Source organism: Camelus dromedarius, chromosome 30 (assembly GCF_036321535.1).
Source record: "Camelus dromedarius isolate mCamDro1 chromosome 30, mCamDro1.pat, whole genome shotgun sequence".
Taxonomy (NCBI): domain Eukaryota; kingdom Metazoa; phylum Chordata; class Mammalia; order Artiodactyla; family Camelidae; genus Camelus; species Camelus dromedarius.
The window spans coordinates 10767068-10791334 of record NC_087465.1 but is presented as its reverse complement, the minus strand read 5'-3'; the positions used below and the strand labels follow the sequence as shown (position 1 = coordinate 10791334).

Here is a 24267-nt window from a genome sequence, read left to right as displayed (position 1 = left end):
TAATAGGTATCATTATTTTGGCAAAATTATAAGACACTACAACAAAGCAACTTAACTTTCGAGATAGGTTCACTACACAAAAGTCTAATAAAAAAGGCTCTAGTGAGTTAAAAATTAAACCTCCCTTCTCTATATATATGTAAAATTATAATACAATAAAATGTAATATATAAATACATATAATTACAGCATAATGCAATATACAAACATATGCAATATATCTTAACTTTGAAAAAATCATGAAACTAGTAACACTATGCTATCTTAAAAAACATGCTGATCCTAAAATATAATCTACTAGAATTTGCTACTGTTCTATTTTCCACTTAAGAATTTTTAATAATCCATAAAACCAGAAGAAAATTTTACTGAAGCCACAGCATTAATATGCTTCTTATGGCACCTCATTTTTAAAACTGAGAGATAATTAAGAACCAGAGAAAGACAGAAATGCCTTGAACTCACATATATACTTTATGCTTTTAGTAGTATGCTACATACATAGAAGTCATTTATCAAATCAAAATATTTGTTTGCCTACTCTCATGACAATGACATTTAGAAGTTTTTATTCGAAATGTATCATTTTAAACCTTCCCACCTATCAGAAGACAGAACCATGTTTTCCTGATATGGAGACGAGAGGACCAAGGCTCATGTAGGTTTAATGTTTACCTGAAGTTATTCACCTCATAGGTGGCAGAGCAAAACTTCTAACCCAGGCTTTTGGACTACAGATCATTGCTTTTCCAAAAAAAAGATATATCGCTAGGCTCTGAAAGGATTCTAAGAATTTGGCCCAGTTATTATCCTTATTTATTTTTGTTTTGGGGGGAGGTAACTAGGTTTATTTATTTAAGTAGAGGTGCTGGGGATTGAACCCAGAACCTCATGCATGCTAAGCATGTTCTCTACCACTGAACTATATCACCACCCTGGCCCAGATGCTATCCTTAAGAAATTTAGAGACATCAAAAACACATGGAGACAACAGGTATGTGAACAAACTGAGATGACAGAAAACAACAGGGTTGAAGAGAGAAGAATGAGTAAGATGCCATTAGGTGCACAGCTGCCCTGGGTAACTAACAAAGACCTTGCAGAGAGGTCAGAATCAAACAGCCATCGGGGGAGTCTATAGATCCTCTTACTCTATGTCACTAGTCTTTCCACACATCTGTGTAATATGCAAGATCAGTCCTCATTTCCAATCTCACGTTCTTAGAACTCCTCAGCCTCTCGTGGAATTATAATGAGGATGTTGGAAGTGCGTTACTGGTAATAATAATGAATGTTTCTACTTTAATATTGGTTAGGAATTCCAATTATAATCAAGTAAATGAACTTACTTCGAGAGAGATTCTCAAGGGCTTTTCCCAGTTTCTTGCTCTCTTGAAGGATGTGGTTCAATTCATCAAAATCACGGCTTTCTGGTTTAGTCCGCCAGTTCCACTTAGGATGATCTACTGACCTTGGCACTATGTTTAAAAAAAATGATTACTTCAGAAGCATGCTACATAATGATAAAACCTATCCATCATTATGTGAAAGAATATCAAGATCAGTGTACAGAATAGAAAAGTACTGGAAATGTTTTTCTCATGAGCAAACAGGGGATAGGTTATGAAGCTGGGTCTCAAACGTTTAAGAAAATGTGATAGTGTTTACAGAAAAAAGAAAATTCAGGTACTGATTTAAAACTAATAATTTCTATAACTTGGGGAAAAACACAAAAGCAAAGTATATTTTATATTTTAGCAGCTTAAAAAATAATTGCTACTTCTCCATGAACAATTAGTAATTGTTTTTAAGACATTCTTCCTGTCTTCTGATACAACATAGAAGACTGAATACTTGTATATGCTTTCACTTTTCCTCAAATTCCCACTAAAATCATATCATGGTATTTTTCTTTTGTCAAAGAATTGGTTGGACATGAAGATAAGACATTATTAGGCAAGAATAGCAACACTTTTTTTTTTTGGAAGATGCAAAATGAACTGATGAGCAGTAACTGGATTTAGCAAGGTAGAGAATACTGAAACCTAGTCCCTGGAGAGAGAGATGCCAAAAAAAGTGGACATTTCACACCTTTAAACATCAAAGCATCAATCTAGGAGAACTAATGCCAAAGCAATAAGGATATAAAAACATAACTGCCTTTCAGATTGTAAGGATCCACTAAATGTCCAGTGTAATGCAAGGCTTATTACCACAAAATTTTACAACAGTAGCAATAAAGATCTCTAACGCTTTGATGGACAAAAATAGCACATCAAATTGTCATCAGACTTCTTAATAGCAATGCTTGGCAAGCACTCTTTTTCAGAAAGCTCCTAATGGAGGTGCTCCACCAAAATGAGTAAGTGGAAAGACCTGGGATTCAGGACACAGGTTATCCTTCACAAGGAAAAGGAAAAGGGAATCCTCGGGACGAAAGTGAAGGATGGTCTCAGCAGACAGCTGAGAAAAAAAGGCTGGAAACTAAGGAGTCAAGACTGGAGCAAGAGGACAAAGGGCTACAGGAGAGAAGCCTCTAAAAACTTTTTAAATGAAATAAAGTATAAAACATTAACTTAAAATAAGACACAAGGATACCTGATGAGAGTGTTTAACACTTTAAGGCAGGGTTTGGTGAAGCATTAGTGATAAGTACAGAGAACGCAGAGCAAACAAAAAAAACAAGCTAATTATTAAATCTAGAAACAAATTAACAGTTGGCTATCTTACATCTCTATTGTGAAAAAGCCTAATCAATACAATCATAAAAATATCAATGCAGAGTGTGTAATAACGAACATTTGAAACATCTGCCTGTCTGTACTGTGAGGATGTGATGGGCTGGAGGTATAAAGCACAAAGTCCTAGAAGAGGTCAAGAGACAACGCCTCAAACTTAAAAACTGAAAGAGAGCTATGTATCTTGTATGTTTAGCTATGTAGATCCATGTACCAAAAGAAGTATCTTAAGAGTTAAAAGTGGTTCCACATTAGAAGCAGAACAGGAGAAAAAGGACACTGTTGCCTTGTGGTACTAATTTACTTTTTAAACTATATATATTTTTGTTTTGAAAAAAATAAAATAACTTTAAAATATTTGTATGGTATGGTTATACGAAAGACAGTCTCAAACTATAGAAAAACTTTTTCTGCCACCTTTTAAAAAATAATTCAGAAATATTTATTGTAATAAAAATACTGACCCTCTGATTCAGCAATTGTGTTATTTCTGGTAAATTATCATAAATAAATGAAAACACCCATGCTTATGTATATATGTACAAGGTTGTTTATTTTATCAGAAAATGCAAGATATTTTTGTTTATTTCACGAAAAAGTTTGTGGTAGCAAAACTCTGGAAATAATCTAAATGTACTTCAACAGGGGAATAAATTAATTATGGCATATACACACTATGCTATAGGTATGTGTACTTATTAAATAGTAAGTATAAACTTAGGTCTAAGTTTATTTGCATAGAGATTTGTCCAAAATACATTTTAAAATTATAAAAACAAGTTGCTTAAGAATGTGTGCAGCTTAGTTTGGTGCAGCCACTGTGGAAAACAGTATGGAGATTCCTCAAAAGACTAGGAATAGACTTACCATATGACCCAGGAATCCTGCTCCTGGGCATATATCCAGAAGGAACCCTACTTCAAAATGACACCTGCACCCCAATGTTCATAGCAGCACTATTTACAATAGCCAAGACATGGAAACAGCCTAAATGTCCATCGACAGATGACTGGATAAAGACGTGGTATATTTATACAATGGAATACTATTCAGCCATAAAAACCGACAATATAACACCATTTGCAGCAACATGGATGTTCCTGGAGAATGTAATTCTAAGTGAAGTAAGCCAGAAAGAGAAAGAAAAATACCATATGAGATCGCTCATATGTGGAATCTAAATAAATAAATAAATAAATAAATAAATAAATAAATACAAAACAGAAACAGAAACAGAAACAGACTCATAGACATAGAATACAAACTTGTGGTTGCCAAGGGGGTGGGGGGTGGGAAGGGATAGACTGGATTTCAAAATGTAGAATAGATAAAGATTATACTGTATAGCACAGGGAAATATATACAAGATCTTGTGGTAGCTCACAGTGAAAAAAAATGTGATAATGAATATATGTATGTTCATGTATAACTGAAAAATTGTGCTCTACACTGGAATCTGACACAACATTGTAAAATGACTGTAACTCAATAAAAAATGTTAAAAACAAACAAAACAATGTGGCAGCTTAAAGTGAACTCACACATAAAGCAAATATATATATATATAAAGCAAATCACCTCACACATATTTTATATGATAGTTATACAAAGAAAAGGATGTAAGAAGATGTCAACTATTTGAAAGGATGTGAAAAGACAAACTATTTTTGAGGGAGTAGAATTTGAAGTGGGTAAAGGGAGAGAGAGACTGTCTTTCTACATGTTTGTAATTTTTTCACTGTCAAAATAAGCAAATATTACTTCTATAATTTAAATAAATCTAAACTAAAAAAAAAATGCAGCTGCTTCCTGTGTGTTTCTTTGTTTAAGGGACTCAGGGATGGAGATGTCAGCTGACATCAACACACCCACGTTCAAGCAGTGGAGAACAGAAGCAGCGATCGTTAACAATGGTTCTAGAAAACACTCCCAAGCATACTGCTATGACCCTGCAGGGCACACTCCCCAGGAGATCCTGGGGCAAGCCCAGGTATAGGGAAGAGAAACCAGGAGAGGAAGCAGAGAAAACTGTATTTGTAACAGATCCTTCAAAACATTTACTGGCACTTTTGTTAATCTTCTTTGAGTAATTTCTCTCATCTGCATCATTACATTTATCTAATTTTCCTGGAAATTACCATATCCTATCAAGATCTCTCTTTTTTTTAATTAAAAAAATACATAGTTTTTTTTTTTTAGGTCTTCTAAGTCAGTCCCAATTAACCTTCCCAGATAATCACGAGACTTGCCCCACTGCCAACGATAACAGCCCTTGCAGACCACTCACTACCTGAACGTGTGCATCCACATGGGCAAGCCCAGGGGAGACCAGCAGAACTGCCCAGCAAACTCACTGAATCATGAGAAATTACAAACTGTTGTTCTAAGCCACTGAGTTTTGGGGAGGATATATGCAGCACTATAGAGAAATGAAACGACACCCAAGCACTTTTGCTCAGCAACTTTCGAGAGAAACTAAGGTGAATTTCTTTTTACATTTTTGTAGCTTGTGACAACTTGCTACATATGTGATACCCAATTGATCATGGGATCCAAATCTAGGACAAGGAAGGCCACAGCATAACCATGGTCTAATCAACCAGGCTGATGAGTCCAAAAGATGTCTTGGTAAATAATGGAAGGAGATTTGGGAGGTCATCAGCCCAGTTTACAGGCTCCAGATGAGACTCTCGAAAGGTTTCTAATGGATTAAAAACCTTGCCTGGCCTACACTTAAACTTAAAACTCAAGACTACAGCTTAAATACATTTTCTATATCCTCAGGAGACACAGAAAACAGAAGAACAGTAACAACACAATACGACCCATGTGAGGTGAAAGAATCTGAGATTAGGGACAGCCTGTGACACCACTGAGACAGAACTCAGCCCCGTGCAGGAGCCTGTCCACAGAGCCATGTAGATGGGCAGCCTCCACTCAGTTATAATGAGGTCGCTCCTGTACAAAACAGCCTACCGTATTCTGAGCAGGGCTTATTTTGAACAATTCTTTATTGTATTAATAAAATTCTGACTCACTGAGACCTCCACCAAGAGTTTCTATCTGTGGGTTAAACAGTAAATTTACATTTCCTCCAAGTGACTTTTGAGATACCATTTATCCATTTCTTTTGAACCAAAATAATTTCAATTATGAGCGCTTTCAACTATGTTTCCTAAAATTTAATAAATGCTTATCTGAAATAAATTCTTATCTGAAAGTTTCTCCCAAGTACTACATTTTCATTTAAAATACACCAGGAGATATCCTAGCACTATACTTATGGTAGAGCTAAAGTCGGGAACAGTGAATTTATTACTTCATGTCTCCTGCCTTCTGCATTTCCATATTATGATTTTTCAGACACTGTGTTGCCATCTTCATTCTCTTGTATTTATGTAATTGGTATTTTCTATATATATGCACAGTCCTTTCGTTATTTTCCCTAAAATTACAGCAAATTTACAGCAATTCCTCTTTGTATATTCTGTGCTAAATGCAACATTTAAATAAATGACAAATACTCCCCCAAATACAAAAGCATAAATGAAATTACTGAGGACTGGTTTTATTAGTTTTTGGTTTTAACTGAAGCTAACATACTTACCTCAATTTTCCCATCTGGATCACAAATTTGAAATGGCTATAAAAGAATCAGTGCACATCATCATGCACAGAGGATGGACAAATGCTCTTCTGGTCCTTTCTGACAAGACCCCACTCATTGTCCTCAATCATTCCACCATTCCACCATTTTTTTTTTTTGACATATAGAAGTTCTTAGTTCATTAATCCTCTCATGAAAAATCTGCACAATCACCACAGATACAGTCACTGCAGACCCTTTACTTCTTCTGTGGTCCAGTCTCCAGCTCACTGCTAGACACTAGGTAAATAGTGGCAATGAATGAACCATATAGGAAAAAAACTTCATCAAACTCTACTTGTCATATCTTCCTTCTATGACAAATAACAATTGAAAATTAATAACAAACATCATCTAGCAGATCTTTGTACCTATACCAGCTTGTATTGTGTAAGGTGCTATTTTTTTGTTACCTAAAAATGCACAACTTCTGAACTGTCATCTCATTAGTAGCACTAATCCATTCTTAAATTCTCCTCATTTACTTATTTACTCACTCATTTGTATAGCACAAACCATGTGTCAGGCACTGTTTTAGGTTCTGGGAGTGAACCAGTGTAAATGAAAGTAACAAAATTCCCTACACTCAGGGAGATGACATTCTACTGGAGCTCACATTCTATTGGATAGGCCAATAGGTTACTTTGCTCTTCACAAAACTGGCCTAATTAATTTATAGTATCTAATTTTAAGTAAGCTTTAGCAATAAAGATTTTTTCATGAATGCTAACAATATTTTCCCCATATGAAAGTTAACGACTGTTAATATTACTCTTTTTTCCTTTTAAGAACAGTCACTTAGAAAACTTTTTATATTACATAAACATTTGTGCCAAATACTTTAGTTAAGAAAATACCCTTTTATTCTAAAAAGTGTTTTTATTTAGTTTTGTTTTAAAATAAACTGATGTAAATTTTATCAAGTACCATTCAAGTATTATTTGAGATGTCATTAGACTTTTCTTAGTTTATCAATTTGTATAATGTACCAACATACACATAATAGTAGTCCCAAAAGGAGAACAAACAATATTTGAAGAAATAATGATTGAAAGATATCCCATGAAAATAGTAACCAAAAGAGCAGAGGTGATTACACTACTATCAGACAAAACAGACTTTAAGACAGAACTAGTTACAAGACAAAGGATATTATATATTGATTTAAAAAAGGTCACTCTGTCAAGAAGATTTAACAATTACTTATATTATACACACCTAACAAGAGAGCCCCTGAATATGTGAATCAAACATTGACATGATTGAAGGTATAAACAGAGTTCTACAATAAGAGTTGGAGACACTAACACTCCACTGGCAATAATGGATAGCACAACTCAACAGATCAATAAGGAAACGGGGTACCTGAACAACACTATAAACCAATTAGACCTAACAGACATAAGCAGAACACTCCACAGCATAACAGCCATACATATTCTGCTCAAGTGCGCATGGAATAGTCTCCAGTATACACCATACATCTGGCCACAAAATACATCTCAGTAAGTTTTAAAATATTTAGATCATAAAGGTATCTTCTCTGACCACAACAGAATGAAACTAGAAATTAAAAGCAAAAGTCACAGAAAATTCACAAATATGAGAAAAATTAAACAACATGCCCTTAAATAACCAATTGGTGAAAAGAAATTCCAATGGGAATTAGAAAACATCTTGAGACAAATGAAAATGAAAACACAACACACTAAAACTTACAGAATACAGCAAAACTGGTGCTCATATAGGAACTTATCATTGTAAAGCCCACATTAAAAAAAAAAAAAAAGATCTTGTGTCAGTAACTGATCTTTATACCTTAAAGAAGTAGAAAAAGAAAAGCAAACTAAACCCAACCTAGTAGAAGAGAGTAAATAATAAATAGTGGAAAAGAGATAAATGAAATGGAAGATACAAATGTAATAGAGAAAAATCAACAAAACCAAAAGTTGATTCTTAAGAAAGATTCTAAAAATTAACAAACCTTTAGCTAGACTAAGAAAAAAGGGAGAAGACTCAAATTACTAAAATCAGAAATGTAATCAAGACATTACTACACACTTTACAGAACTGTCTTTAAAAAGGATTATAGAATATTATGAACATTTTACAGCAACAAATTGGATAACTTAGATGAAATGGAAAAATTCCTAGAATCAAACAAACTACCAAGTTACTCAAGAACAAACTAAAAAATCTGTAACAAGTAAAGACACTGAATAAATATTCAAAAAACTCACAACAAAGTCAACCACAGTATAAGGTGGCTTCATTGGTACATTCAACCAAACATTTAAAGACTTAACACCAATTCTTCTCAATTCTTCACCAATCCTTTCCAAACACTTCCGAAAAATAGAAAAGGAGGGAACACATCTTAACTCACTCTATAAAGCCAGCATTGCCTTGACACAAAAGACAAAGATATAACAAGAAAACTACACACCAATCTCTCTTCTGAATATAGATACAAAAATCCTCAACAAAATAGTTGCAAATCAAATTCAGCTGCATATTTAAAGGATTATACATCATGACCAAGTGGGATTTATACCATGAATACAAAAATTATTTAACATAAGAAAATTAGTGTAATAATCATGTCAATAAAATGAATTTTAAAATGCATGATTATATTGATTGATGGAGAAAAGGCAAATGATAAAATCCAATATTCCATCATAATAAAAACTCCCACCAAACTAGGAGCAGAAGCAAACATCTTCAATATGATGAAACATATTTATGAAAAACAGAGCTAACATCATCTAGGTTGGAAAAAGAATGAAAGTTTTCCCCTTAAGATGATGAAAAAGAAAGGATGACTGCTTTCATGACTTCCATTCAACACTACTAAAATGTCTAGCCAGAGCAAGTAGACAAGAAAAAGAAATAAATGGCATTCAAATTGGAAAAGAAAAAATAAAACTATCTCTATTTGCATGAAGTTTTATGTAGAATAGCCTAAAGAATCCATAAAAACATGGTTACAACCAACAAGTTCAGCAAAGTTGCAGGACTAAGACCAACACTTGAAAAATCAGTTGTATTTCTAAACACTACCAATGAAAAATTGGAAAAAGAAAATAAGAAAAATTACATTTACAATAACATATAAAAGAATAAAATAGTTAATAAACTTAACCAAGAAGGTGCTGGTCTAGTGTACTGAAAATTATAAAACACTGTTTAAAGAAATTAAAGAAGACCTAAATAAATGAAAGGTATTCCACATTCACAGATTGAAATCTTTAACAATGTTAGATCACAATAATCGCAAAGTGATCTCTTAACAGAATGCATTTCCCATTAAAATCTCACTGACCTTTTTTTTGCAAAAATGGGAAAGCTAATCCTAAAAATCTAATGGAATTGCAAAGGACTCTGGATAGCCTAAACAACCTTGAGAAAGAAAAACAAAGTCCAAGTACTCATACTTTCCAATTTTGAAACTTATCTTTAAGCTTCTGTAACAAAAAGTGTCATTCTTATATAAGGAGAGACACATAGAATAGTGGAACAGAACTGAAAGTCTAGATATAAATCCTCACATTTATTGTCAACGAATTTTAAATAAGCGTGCCAGACCATTTAATGTGCAAAAAGTAGTATTTTCAACAAATGATACTGCCCAACAAATGGAAAACTCCATATCTACATATAAAAGAATGAATCTGGACCCTGCTTACATCATAAACAAAAATTAACTTAAAATGAATCAAAGACCTAAATTTTAAAACTAAAACTATAAAACTCTTATAAGAAACATGGGGGTAAATCTTTCTGGTCTTGGATTAGGCAAGGGTTTCTTAGATATGACACAAAAAGTACAAACAAAAAAAAGAAAAAGATAAATTGGCCTCATCAAAATAACTTGTGTATCAAAGAATACTATCAAGAAAGTGAAAAGACAATGTACAGAATGAGAGACAATATCTGTAAATCATGTATCTGATAAGGGTGTAGTATCAGGATATATAAAGAACTCTTAAAATTCAAGGAAGAGTAACAATCAACTTTAGAAAATGAACAAAAGGGCCTGAATAGATATTTCTCCAAAGATACACAAATGGCCAAGAAGAACATGAAAAGTTGCTGAACATCGTTAATCGTTACAGAAATGCAAATTAAAACAAGATTTCACTTTGCACCCTTTTGGATGGCATAATATTTTTGATGTAAATAGAAAATAACAAGCGTTGGTGAGAATGCGGAGAAACTGAAAGCTGCTTACATTGCTGATGGGAACGTAAAATAGAGCAGCCTCTATAAAAAACAATTGGCAATTCCCCTAAAAATTAAAACACAGAATCACAATACAACTCAGCAACTCCACTTCAAGGTATATACTCAAATAATGGATAATGAGTGTTCAAACAATTACTGGTAAATCAATGTTTACAGCAACACTATTCATGACAGCAAAAGGCAGAAACAACCAAAATACCCTACAACAAATAGATGGATAAACAAAATGCAGTATGTCCATATAATGGAATATTATTCAGCCCCCAAAAGGAATAAAGCACTGACACCTGCTGCAATGGGAATGAACGCTGAAAGTCTCATGCTAAGTGAAATAAGCCAAATACAGAAAGGTCACACATTATATGATTCCACTAATACGAAATAACCAAAATAGGTAAATTCAAAGACAGAAAGCAAGTTCTCAGGGGCTAGTGGGAAGCAGAAATGTTCAGTGACTATTTGTTACAGGGTTTCCTTTTCTACTGATGAAATGTTTTGGAACTAGATAGAGGTTACAGCAGCACAGCATTTTGAGTGTACTAAACGTCACTGAACTGTACATTATAAAATGGTTAATTTTTGTTATGCTAATTTAACCTAAAAAATTTTTTGGATTGATTTGGTATGAAGCCATGGTAACTAAACATCTCTAAAACATTTTTGCCTCTCCAAGGTCACAAAGTTATACGTGTATGTTTTATTTTAGAAATTTTACTGTTTTTGTTTTCATCTTTAGGCCTATGACCCACCTCAGATTGATTTTCAGTATGAATTAAGGTAGGGATCAAAACTGTGTGTATTTTTCTATATGAATGTCCCACGTTGAAGGGACTTTTTCTCTTCCTATTGTATTTGTTTACATGTCCTGTGGAAAATCATTTGACCATATATGTACTTTCAGCTTCTGATTAAGTTCAACTGATCTGTTTGCCCATCCTTTCACCAAAAATCACACTGTCTCGATAACTGTAGTTCTATAATAAGAACTGAAGTCAGGTAGGGTAAATTCTCCAAACTAATTCATATTTTTCTAGATTATTTTAGATAATCATGGTCCTTTGCCTTTCCAAATCTATTTAAAATAATAGTCAATTTCCAGGGGGCAAACATCTGCTGGAGTTTGGATAGGGATTACACTTTTAGATAGACTGAGAAAGGAGTACTTATCAGTGGCAAAGGCCTTGCTCCACGTAGTTTATATTCTTAAAAGAATATTATACTCAAAAAGGTCTAAATCAATTACACATGCATGAGAATATGAGCATATGAGTGAGCAGTTATATATAAATAAAGCTCAATGTTCATGCTGAAATAAATGTGAAATTCACTAGAATAGCAAGAAATATCAGATAAAATATTTGGCTTCAATTCTTATCTTTTTCTCATTTTACTAACACACACTTACATATATTAAATAACATGTGAATGACAAACTTCCTTACATGATTTTGATTCTGGTGATGGCGGAGAAATATTAGACACAGCAAGGTCACTTTTTGACTTTTTAGGCTTCTTTGCATTTAATTGCCAGGGTTTATCATAGCTTCTGAAATCTCTTCTTGTTCCTTTATGTTCTGCTGAAACAAAAGAAATATATTTATAGAAACAATAATAAATGATTTCATGATTGATCAAAAACTAAATTTATGAAGCAATTAGATATACCTGACCAACACTATGCCACTTCATATCCAAATAATGCAAATATCCCAAAGTACTGCTTCCTTTATTTCTCCTATAAATTTAAGTCTTGTATTTGATATGAATTAGTTTATATATTAATATAAGACCATGTTAAACTGTGAAATTATTTGTAAGTCTTTTACTTAAAATAACATTCTTTAAATGAGTGTCATGGAACAAAGCACTTTATTCTGTTGTAAATAAAAACAACTACATGTTTAAGTAAGTTTTACTCATCTACTATTACCTTACCTGTTATTCACTATGACACATAAAACCAATGACACTCACTGACATTTCTTTCATAGTACCACTCATTTTTTTTCTATTGTTCTGTTTAAGAAAGTAGTTTAACCAACTTTATTGAAAGCTATAGTTCCCCTGCAAAGGTGGTCAATGTCACACCAACTCCTAAATGAAACGATCTTTCTAGGAGTTATCCCTCCTGACTTCTTGGCGCTCCATATTTTTAGACAGACCTAACTAAGCAGAACTTTTTCTTCTCTTATTCTCAGGGCATGGCATCCTCCTCATGCCCATACCACCTGTCTAACTGTTCCTCCTCTGTCTTACTCATTGCTTCTTTACCTTCCTCTTTCATCTATGTGACATTCCTTAGTTTCTTTCTACCCTCTTGTTTAAATTTAAACCTTGTAAAATCATTCTAGCTTCACAGATGATTCATATATCTTTCTCTGGCTACCCACTTCTAAATACCAAACAGACATCATGAAATAGTCCTCAAATTTTAGTGTTAAGTTTCTACTTAATGAGCTGTGATCCAATTTTTCTACTTCCAACATCCCATTTAATATCAAAGAGTCATAAATATTCTAAAACACCAGGAACAGAAATATTGGTCCACATTCTGCCACAACCCAAGAAGCGTTTCCATAGACACAACTAAGACAAAATATGGGCATATCAGAAAGAGACTAAGAAACTTCTAGACACCCACAATGCTTGCCCCACCTCATATTCATCCCCTTATGTTGTTTCACAGTCTATAAGAACTTGTCTTTCTACACCCAACTTAGGACTGTAATTTCTTCTAATGCAATATAGCTAAAGGAATAAAGAATCATGGTCATAAAACACAGCATCTCATGATACAAAGAAAAACTGAAAAAGAGATTAAACAGAAGATCTGGTTAAACTGTGCACAGACCGCTGATCTGTGCAAATGGTGAGATATTAAATGTGCGCTTATTAAAGCTACAGAATTTAACACACTACTGTCTCTCCAGACACAACAGTTTATAAATATGGGCTCACACGAGCTTCAGCGGGCTCACAGTTGCTTCTCCGGTCCACCTTCACAAGAATGGTGCCCTCTTTGCATCTACAAACTAAAGCCTATGCCTAACACCCGTCCTAGTAAGAATCTAACCCTAAGAAAGTGAGGCCAAGAAAAACCAAGAATTCACTCTCATTCCCTGTATGATGCAGACACTTCCATATGGATAACTAACACCAGAGTTGTCAACATTCTTCAGAAGATACCCCATCCCCTACCCTGCTTAGGCACCAATGTGAGGATACAGCCAAAGAAGACCAAAATTCTTTCATGGGACCGCACAGAGCAGGAAGAGAAGAGAAGAGAAAACAGCCGGAACCCTGTCAGTCGGATGACCATGCCGTCAGGCAAGGACTTAGCTACCCAAGCAACAGGCTGGAGGGATTTGGGTTTGGAAGTAAATACCAAACTAACAGACCAGTGTGTGGAAGAAAAAAAGCTGTCAGACACATATTTTATAAATAAAGGTTGAAGTCAAGTCTACTCAATTATCTCACCAGTGCTTGTGGGTGAAATAAGGCTATCACAGACTTGGCAAGGCTGGTTCCCCAATGTTTGCAGTAAATATGTCTTCCTCAGGTTGAATTTACTACATTAGGATAAAATTAGAGCTGAGGGAAATAGAGAGTAGTCATTGGTTTGGTCTACAAAAAAGGTAACGCTGTAGAAATCTATGATTTACCTTTCTACATAGATGAGCTATAAGCCCTTAATTCAAATTCTTGATAAAAAGAAGTGAGTTTAAAATAGTTTGAATTCATATGATTTAAAAACTTTTCATGCAAATCTGAATCTTATTTCTATTCAAATTAATACACAGATTCTTATCTTTTGAAGCATAATACATAACAATATAGTCAAATTCAAGAGTATTTTTTGACAGATTTTAGCATATGAGTGAAGTCATTGATGAATACATGAAACCCTAGGTAACCTCTGGATTTACTTACTATACAGAAACAGACTTATGAATTTAACATTAAATATATCAACATTAACTGTAAAATATGTTTTTTCATTTACCTAATGTTTCACTTTCTGCCCAGAGAGCTGCAGATCCAGATAAAGTTCTTTGAAGCTGTCCACGGCTTCCTTGTTTAGACTGAAGATGGTCAATGAGAAAAGGGATTGGCTGGTCAGGTGTCTCAGTTATTAACTTGGTCATTAATTCCTGAAGGCAGAGTAGAGCATACATTTACATAGCAAACAGTTACATATCACTATTGCCAGGTACCGCTGTAACTACTTTATACACAGCTACTAATTTAATCCTCATAACAACTGTTTCAGGCAAGTTTAAGTTATCCTCATTTTGAGGAAGCAAGCTCAGAGAAGTAAATTGTCTGTTACACAGCTAATACATGGCAAAGCCAAGGTATATTTATTTTATTATTATATTTGTCCAAAAACATACTAGAAATTTATTCTAAATTCTTTTGAAAACTATCGTCTAAGACTTTTCTATTTAAGTTTACTATTTTAAGAGATGCCATTATACACTAAATTTTCAATAAACCTCTCCATATGCATTACATACCAATGTCATTTGTCTTTATTAACTATAAATAAATATCCCCAAAGAAAATGTTGGAATGAAAGAAACAAGTACAGATTCACAGAAACAAACAGTACTTTAAACTAGTCTCCAAAAAAAGTTCCTTTTTCCAAAAGCCCTGATGGGTATTCACTCTTTTCTGTTCTTTTTCTTTTCTTTTCTTTTTTATAATGAGTGAAGCCATGGAGAGTTCCATTTTTGGACAGCTCTAACGATGCCTTAAATCGGGGAGAAATTTGCCTAACGGTAATATCTACACATTGTTTTTCACCAATTAAGAACAGCAAAGGGCAAGCTCCAAATTGTGGTCAGTTAGAATCCCAAGACTGTTTCTCTTATGAACAGCGGCCAAGTCACGTGGACATCGTTTTGCACTGTGTACCTGGGTTTGTGAACTCGCACACACCATTTTACATTCGTACCAGTCACATTTCAGCTTCTTGGGTTTAGCCCAGAATTCTAGTCTGTCAATTGTCATTTTAAGTTCAGATTCTGTGAGGCAGTGGTTCTAGTGCTATACTGGGTATCAGGTATCAGCAGTGCTAATCCAAATATACTGGAAATTCCCCACTCTGTTGTTTTTTTTTTTTTGTTGGTGGTGGCCTATTTCCTCTGCTTTGAATGCTCTTTTCTGGGATGTTCAGATGGCTGGCTTGTTATCATTCAGCCTCTACTGATACCTTCTTAAAGAGGCTTACCCTAACCAATCTTCGTAAGTTTTTATCACATTATTTTATTTTCTTCACAGCATTCTGCACTTTCTAGAATCATCTCATTTAATATTTGTTCATCAGTTCGTGCCTGTCTCTCCTCCTCCCCTACTACGGCACAGAGGCCAAGGACTGGTCTGGTTTGATCTCTACTCTTTCCTTAGGGCCTGAATTCCACCAAGTTTCCAGCTGGTGTTGAATGAATGAATGAATTTGGTTTACTGACCGCAGATAAACATAAGAAAATCCTTGCTGTCCTAATGAACAACAATTAAAGCACCCATAGATTTCTTGGCCCAGCAAAACATACTCTTCTGAACTTCTATGAAAGTAACTGCTGTCATATCCCAGGGATATTTGTTGACATGCATAATAGTCTAGGAACACATAAATTTATCTGAGTAGAGGTTAAATGGATTTTATAGATGACAAGATTCCAAGCTGATCTCAAACCCAAGGACAAAACAACTCAAGGTATCTCAAAAATGTGCAGGCTGAACACAGAGTTGGAATTAAAAAGAGCAAAGGATATCGACCATAAGCACATCGTGATGCAAAATATCTGTCAAATGTAAGACACTTTTATACTCTAAAAAACAGGTAAGCAAACCACCCGTTGGCACAGGTCTTCTTTACTTCTGTTATTTAAAGTCTCAATTATTCGTTATAACTTAAGAAGTCATTCCTCTATGTGGTAAAGCAATGTGGGGTTCAATTAAAACCCAATTACACATCAGTGGAACATAATTTAAAACATTCTGGATTTTGCTCCTGTAGAAAAAAATGTATTATATTCTATTTAAATTAATTGTACATTATAAAAGCTACGAGAAAATAGAAAGAAAAATAAATAGAAGGACCAACTAGATTACTCCTGTCACGTAAGGCCTCGGCATTCAGGTAAAGCAAAATTAGGTCAGGTAACAGGCCTTTAAAGCTACAGCAATTTCTATCCTGAAAGCTCCTAAGATCTCATGCGCTTTTTCTTTTAACCTTTCAAGTTAGATGGAAAGTTTCTGGGTTGTTTTTTTTTTTTTTCTTTCAAAATAAACTGAAGTGTTCCTATATTGTCTTTGGAAGACAGACCATACAGTCGTAACAGACCAAGTAATCACTATTAATTTTTTTTTTTGTACTCACAGCCGTGATTTATTATAGCAAAAGGATACAAAGCAAAATCAGAAAAGGGAAAAGGCACATGGGGCAAAGATAGAGAAAAGCAGGCAGGAGGTTTCAAGAGTCCTCTCCCGCAGTGGAATCACGCAGGACACAGTTAATTCTTCCTGCAAGTTGTGGCAACATGTGTGAAGCACTGACTACCCCGGAAGCTCATTAGAGATGTGGTATCCATTATTAGGGGCACCACCTGCCCATTTTTTTTTTCCCAACAGTATCAGTCTAGTAATTAGTTTTGGATACTCTCATGGTCCATGAATGAATATATGAGATTAAGTTAAAAGAAAAATGAAAAAACAGCCAATGTTTGCAGTAGGGTATGTTGGATATCTCGGTTGAGCCAGAGTCTAGTTTCATGTAACTGTATTTGTAAGAAGAATTATCCTCTTTGTAAGAGAATTATCCTCTTTTTCTAAGAAAATTATCTCACTCAATCCATGCATCCACTGGCTTTCAGACTTTAATGGCTTTGAGGACTTGAACTAGACAGAAACCTCTTTCCCAGACGCGAAAAGCCACCTGCTGGCAATAAGACTGGTTTCCCTCCGCTAGGATTGAGACACACTGAGCTACAACTGAGCGGCCCACAAACCAAGGGGATGGGAAACGAACGTGCAGCTGGGACGTGAGGTGGGAGAGAGAAACACGACTGCAGCAAGTTGCACAGGGACCGTTCACCAAGAGGTAAAGAAAATTCTAGAACAGCAAACCAGTACCAAGGACGGAGGCCCAACACCATTAGGGAAAGTTCTGTGCTTCCGGGGGGGGGGGGGGGGGGCTCATTTACTATTCTTACCCTCCGTGTAGGACGTGAAATTCCCAGGTGCCAGAGCGACGCTGCGCCCGCCCGTCAGCTACCAGGTCACCCGTCGCCGCGCTGGGCCCGGACGACCAGCCTGAAACGCGGACGCCAGCGTTGAAGCAACAGCGCGCTCAGTCCCGGCGGCCCGCTCTGCCTGACAGCGGCCCCGCGCAGGCGCAGACTCCCACTCGCGCGCAGACTCCCACTCGCGGCCTGGGGCTGAGTGTGAGCCCCCAGCGCCCAGGCGTCCGGGGAACCTCGCCCTCCTGCCCCGAGCCCTAGGGGTGCCCAGGCGCCTGGGGACGGGAGTTCCTGGGTGGTACCCTCTTCCCGCCCCCGCAGGATGCAGTCGCCCCCGCAACAGTCCCGAGGAAGACACACCGACGAGACTCTGGAAACGCCGTTGTCCTGAGAGCCTGGGAGCCCTGCCACGCCCTGGATACCGCCCCCAGGGTCCCCAGAGCTGGCTGCAGTGTGCAGGGGTATCTCTGTATCCACAGAGACTCAACTGTTGCCAGAAACGCCACTCCTCTTGCCTTGCCCACCGTCCCAGAGACTTAAGCCTCAGACCCAGTGGGGATGCTGAAACCACAGAGTAGAGATGGTCTCCACCTAGGAGGACCGGGAACCAGTTCCCGCCTTGACAGCTCAGTGACTAAATCCCGCCCCGGCGCTCAGGCCGTAGGCTCAGGGACTGCTCTGAACTTCGGCAAGAAGGTTTAGGGTACCCGCCTGGGCAGCTTCTGCTAATAGCCTTGCCTGCCCCGCTTTTCAACCAGGAATCAGGCCTGTAGTGTGGGGCCCTCTCCTCATTTGCTCCTTCAGTGGTTTTCCAGCCAAGGATCCCTGGGAGATTTTAGCTATTGGCGCATATAAATTGAAACAATGGAAGTGATAATAGCACTTATGCCCTGAAACAAAAACACTTGTGGAAATGTTAGGCGAGGGAATGGTCAATACTCCTACCTACTAAACGTAAATGATACTAACACCTACATGACAGTTGCCAGGAGGATTAAGTAGGATAATGATCACAAAGCATTCATAAAGAGTGCTTGAGTTACGTGTGGCCTATTGTGATGGGTTGCCTAACATTTCCTTCTAAGGCTGGGGAATTATTTCCCAGAATTTTCTTTATATGATTTGGGTTAGTTCTCCCAAAATGGGGAATTCGTAGTAGACTTAGAAAGTAAGAGAAGCAGAAGAAATTGTTCTCTGGAGTTGACTGCAGGCAGACGAGAGATTGACACCAGCTTCCCAGCAAATTTGTGAAAACCTCCACTGCAGACATAGCTGTGGGAGCGCTGTGGCAGTTCTGGGGAACTACAGTAGCTTCCAGGCAGGGAATTGAGAACCACTTGCTTTTGATATCCAGGTGGATATTTTCAGGGTGGGCTCCTCCCACCTTTGATGACAGCTTCCCCAACCTTCAGCAGCATTTCCCTGGTCTCTGTGCCCCAACTTTCTAACCCTCCATCAAGCAAACTTGTTTGTATTAAACCTTATATGACCCACATACGGAGTGGCTTCTGTTTCCCTGACCAAACTCCCTTTAATGATCTTCCCAAAAGTGGTATTAGCTAATATTTTTAAATCTATTTACTTTTATATATTTATATAATATCATTTTTATATATTTATGTTTATTATTACTACTACTATTACCATTTTTATATCTTTTATAGCATCTGTTTTTGATGGAATATGCACATTGCATCTTTTTATTGGCTTTATTTTTTCAGATTATAAAACTAATAAATGTTCTCTTAATATAGTTTATTATAAACTGCTTTTAAATTTCATGGATATACTATATATTGAGACAGCTCCTTGCACTGATGTTTCCTTTTTGGTTAATTATCATTTTGTTACTGGTACCAATTCAAATATATTTATTTTTAAAATATAAATATGTATGAAGATAACACTCTTTTTAAGAATTTTGAAAAACAATGTAGAGAATATAAATCACTAAGCAATTACTGAGTCCAAATTTGTATTGTACATCATGTAAAGACTACTCGAAGTTAGGGCTATTATAACCTTGTACTATATAGAAAATTGCCCTAATTAATAAGCTGGAGAATGAATGCTAACTAAATAGAAGTGATGACTGCCTCAAAATACATTTTAATTTTAATGCCCACTAGATAAAAGCAAAACCATCAGTGAGTTGGTAGCTCTTCATAGTCATTTATTATTAAATAAAAAACGAATAGTTAAGGGAATGAGTAATCATGCAATAGTAGACATTATTTTAATAATAGATTCATTCCAACTGATGAAAGCTATGCAATCCCTTGGTTAAAAAACCAAAAAGCACGTGTATACACACAAAAATCAGATTTTACATAATATTCCTGGGTGTTTGACCCATACATGGGCTGACCCTCTAAGGTTTCATTTAATCCAGATTAAGAATCCTTGCTCTACGTCCCACAGCATACAGGTAGCATGGCATTCTGCGTAAAAATTACGGACTTAGTCACTTACTAACTTCCTTGGGAGAAAGTTACTTCTTCACTTCCTGACAGGTAAGTGCCAATCTCAGTAGAAAGTCATCAGGAAACAAAATTAAAACCATTTCCAAAATCACAGCAATTTCTCACTATATAGTCTTTTTGTTAAATCAATAAACATGCAGGATATTACACTCTAGTAATAAGGGAGGTGGTGTCAATCAGATATATTTTTATTCAGTACCCATAATTATGTTAAATATTAATTGCACATCGCACCTTACCATCTGTAGAATATGTTATTTCAAAATTGGCATTAAGACTTGATGACTGAATTAATTCATTCTAAATATGCATGTTTCCATTTTCTATTTTTAATTAGGTCTTATTAAAAATTTGCATGAGATCACAACCTTCCACTCACCCTCTCCATCACCACCCATCTATTTTTCATATATAGGCAGCTAATGGGCATTGCAATGTCAACAAATAAATAAGAGACTACCCACTTGAAAAATCATTTGTCTCCAAAATACCTTATTTTCTGAAACAGCCTTATTTTAAATTGATGTCACCATTCCCAACTGATAGAATCCCACTTGGGTTCCACCCCCACTAAAGCCCGTTCCTCTTCCCTCATTCCATTTTTCTAAACAGAAGTAGAATGGAGGAAGTTTTTGTTTTTCTGCTTCCTTACACCTCTAAGCTCTGTTATGAGCTTTGGCAATAAATAGGTTCCAAAGGAACATCTAGGTTTCCATGCACACGTGAGAAGGGGACAGACATCTATTTGATGTTTTCCTGGGAGACTCTTTTGTTCACAGAACTCAGATTGTCCTCTGGTTGTACATGTGCTAAAATATCTGTGGAATAAGTTCCCAGGGGACTTAAAAGTAAAATGAAAACCTAATTGGAAAAATGCATCTGAGAACTCTCTGTACTTTCTGTTAAAGTTTTCTGAAAACCTAAAAGTACTCTAAGAAATAAAGCACTTTCTTTAATAAAAATAAAGTCTATTATTTTAAAATAGTAAAATCTATTAGCTTTTTAAAACTTTGATTAGAGATATTTTAATTAAAAGAACAGCAGTTGAGATCTTCAAAAGGATCTCAAGATTTACTACATATACTAAAACTTTGAACAGTAGTTTTAATAGCAGTTGTTGAAAACTGTGAGCCATTTCTACCAAGGGTGGAGTTGGTCCATATGGTTCCTGTGTCTTTCCTCCATCCTTCCCTTTTTTCCCATGTTTTAAGATGTGCTAGAATGTCTGCTTTGGGGAAAGGAATCGTGTAATACTTTGAGTCTCTGAGTCTTAAATATAAAAATTCCCAGAAGAGACAAAGAGGACATACTGATCAGGTGCCCACCTAGAGCTATCGAATGTGGCTAAAGTGGTATGCATATGAGGAAAGCTACAGCCTTTTTAACAGCCAAGTGAATGCTGGAAATGGCATTTATTAAAAGAAGAAGGAATTGTGGGCAAATGTTATCACATGCCTACTAAATATAGCTTCAAAGAAGTGACCATCAAAATAGGAACCACATGGAATAAAAAGAAAATGGCTCTAATCAGCCCCAAGCAGAGTTAGTTAGGCATAGGAAGTATTTGAATAATATTATGAATACAATTCTAGACAACACTCATGCCACTGTATAAACAATGTGTTTACCAGTTCAGCTCTCTGAAGAGTTCTTGAGGTCAGGAAACATGTCTTAGACATCTCTGTTTCCCAAGATCAAAGAACAGATCCTGGCACATTTGCAAAAAAAAGAATGAATAAATGAATAAATTATGTCAATAACTTTACTAAAAACCTTGTGTAGCTGAATTATTACCTGCAAAAAATCCCCCCAAAAAGCAAACAAAAAACCCCACCTACCTCCATTCGTGGCATTCAAAACTATCTAAAAACTGTTCCCAGCCTGTAGTTTCATCACTTATGATATTATGCTCTGGATTCTACAGACAGCAAAAGTTCCCTTGATACCTCTTCCACTTTCGTATCATGGATTTATAGCAGGCACTCATCTCAGAATAAACAAGACTGGCGTGGTCCAGGGTTTAGGGGACTTAACATTCTTTGGGAGAGTAAGACAATAAACAAACAATAAAAATCAATAAATAAAATCAATATAGATTCTAGAAAGCTCTATGGGAAAAAAGCAGAGAATATATTAAGAGAAATGGGGGTGAGATAATATGATATGGGGCGATCAAGAAAAGCCTCTCTGAAGAAATGATATATGATCTGAGACCTGAGGGTAAAACTAGAACCAGACATTCAAAAAGCTCGCGTTTCAGGCAGAGAGAAGAATAAATGCAAAGACCCCTGGGCCTTGTGGGGCCTGGTACATTCTAAAGAACTGTCAAATGCCAGCAAGGATGGAACAGTCTGTGAGTTGAAGAGGTAGGCAGATGCCGGAACTTGCAGAGCTTTGTCAGTTAAGAAATATAGACTGACTATTACTTTAAACAGAGTGCAAAGCCAGTGAATGGTTTTAATTGAGGAAGTGAGATTGATCTGCCCTTTTAAAAGATGTGCCAAAACTCTTCAGAGACTATCAAACTACAGTGGTGGTGTTAGTGTGGATGCAAAGTGACAGCCTGACTTTATACACATCTGAAGCAGACTTGACCTGGGGAGGAGTGGGTAAAAGCAGCCTGAAGAACGAATCACCCAAGCGTTTGGATTTGAAGACTGAGCTGATGTCAGTGCCGTTCATTATAATGTAAAGAACAAGGCACGTTTAGTGGTGAAGACCAAGAGCTCCCCTGTGGGCAAGGTAAAAGGAGCCAGATAGATGAGACAGACGGGGCTCATGGGCTCAGTGCAATTTTTCAATTAATATTTTTCAATGCTTCCTTTAGAATGACTTTATCTTTTACTTATTTATTGAGCACTCACTATACACTAGGCACTGTGTGTTGCAGATGGTCAGTGAACAGAACAGAAAGGTATTCTGCTCTGCAGTTGTGGCTGTCAGTCTGTGAGTTTCCTCTTCAGATTATTTGGATTATCCCAGTAATGTAGGAAGCAAGGCCAACAGCAGAACCAGAGGATGGGAGATGAGGACTGGGAGTTTTGAGAAAAGGGAAACAGACATAAAATAGTGAGTGACCCAGGAGTGTAAGAGAGTGAGTGGGTGAGGAATGCGGTGACCACTTGGCCACTTGAGATTTGTGGTCATATATTTAAAGACTAGTTTGTGTGATAATGTGTTTTCCTCCCAGCCATATTCAGCTGCAGAGGCATTGGCATGAAAGAGGCAAAACTTTGTATTAGGCAAGTTTATGGTTTAGCTAACTGAGTAGGATGAGCTGAGAGAGGGGCAAGGTACTTGAGAGTACACGCAAGGGGGCAGTTAGGATGACTGGCCACTGGCCCCAGCATTTAGGCTGGATAGAAAGCAGAACAGGGACATCAAGGAGGTAAGAGAAAACGAAAATGTAATAGGATCAATGCATTGGATGTCCAGGTAGGGTCAAAGAGAAGATGGGGTGGGGCTACCAGAGGCAGTAAACTAGAAAGGTAGGAGAAGATGGTGGGATAGAAGGATGCTTGAAACAGACTATGGAAAGCATGCAGTTATTGATAACAACAGGAGTATTTAAGGCAGGAAATAAGGTAACAATCATTGGGTGAGAGGAGTTCAGCAAAGAGGTACACATGATGGAAACGTCATCTACATATATATGAAAATTGCAAGAATGAATAGCGATGTAATATTAGAACGACAATAATTAAGAGTTAAAGTTATTGAGAAATACAGGAAACCACGCAGAGGTCTGAAGAGTTACAATCATTGAGGAATACAGGGGAACCACTCAGGGTCTGTCAAAGTAAAACTGGGGTGGTGGGCAATATAATCTGATGACACGGAGTTGAAAGATATGTCTATTTTTTACATTTTTTAAAATCTAGAAAGCCTAAAACAGTTAAGTACTAATC

General features: G+C 36.3%; 1 protein-coding gene across 1 annotated transcript in view; it reads right to left on the bottom strand.

The window, feature by feature from the left end:
- Positions 1-24267, bottom strand: part of C30H8orf34 (chromosome 30 C8orf34 homolog) — a 237919-nt gene that overhangs the window by 173541 nt on the left and 40111 nt on the right. Inside the window, 3 exon segments of the mRNA XM_064480859.1 lie at positions 1350-1478; positions 12075-12206; positions 14636-14783. Of these exon segments, the coding sequence (XP_064336929.1) occupies positions 1350-1478; positions 12075-12206; positions 14636-14783 (409 nt within the window).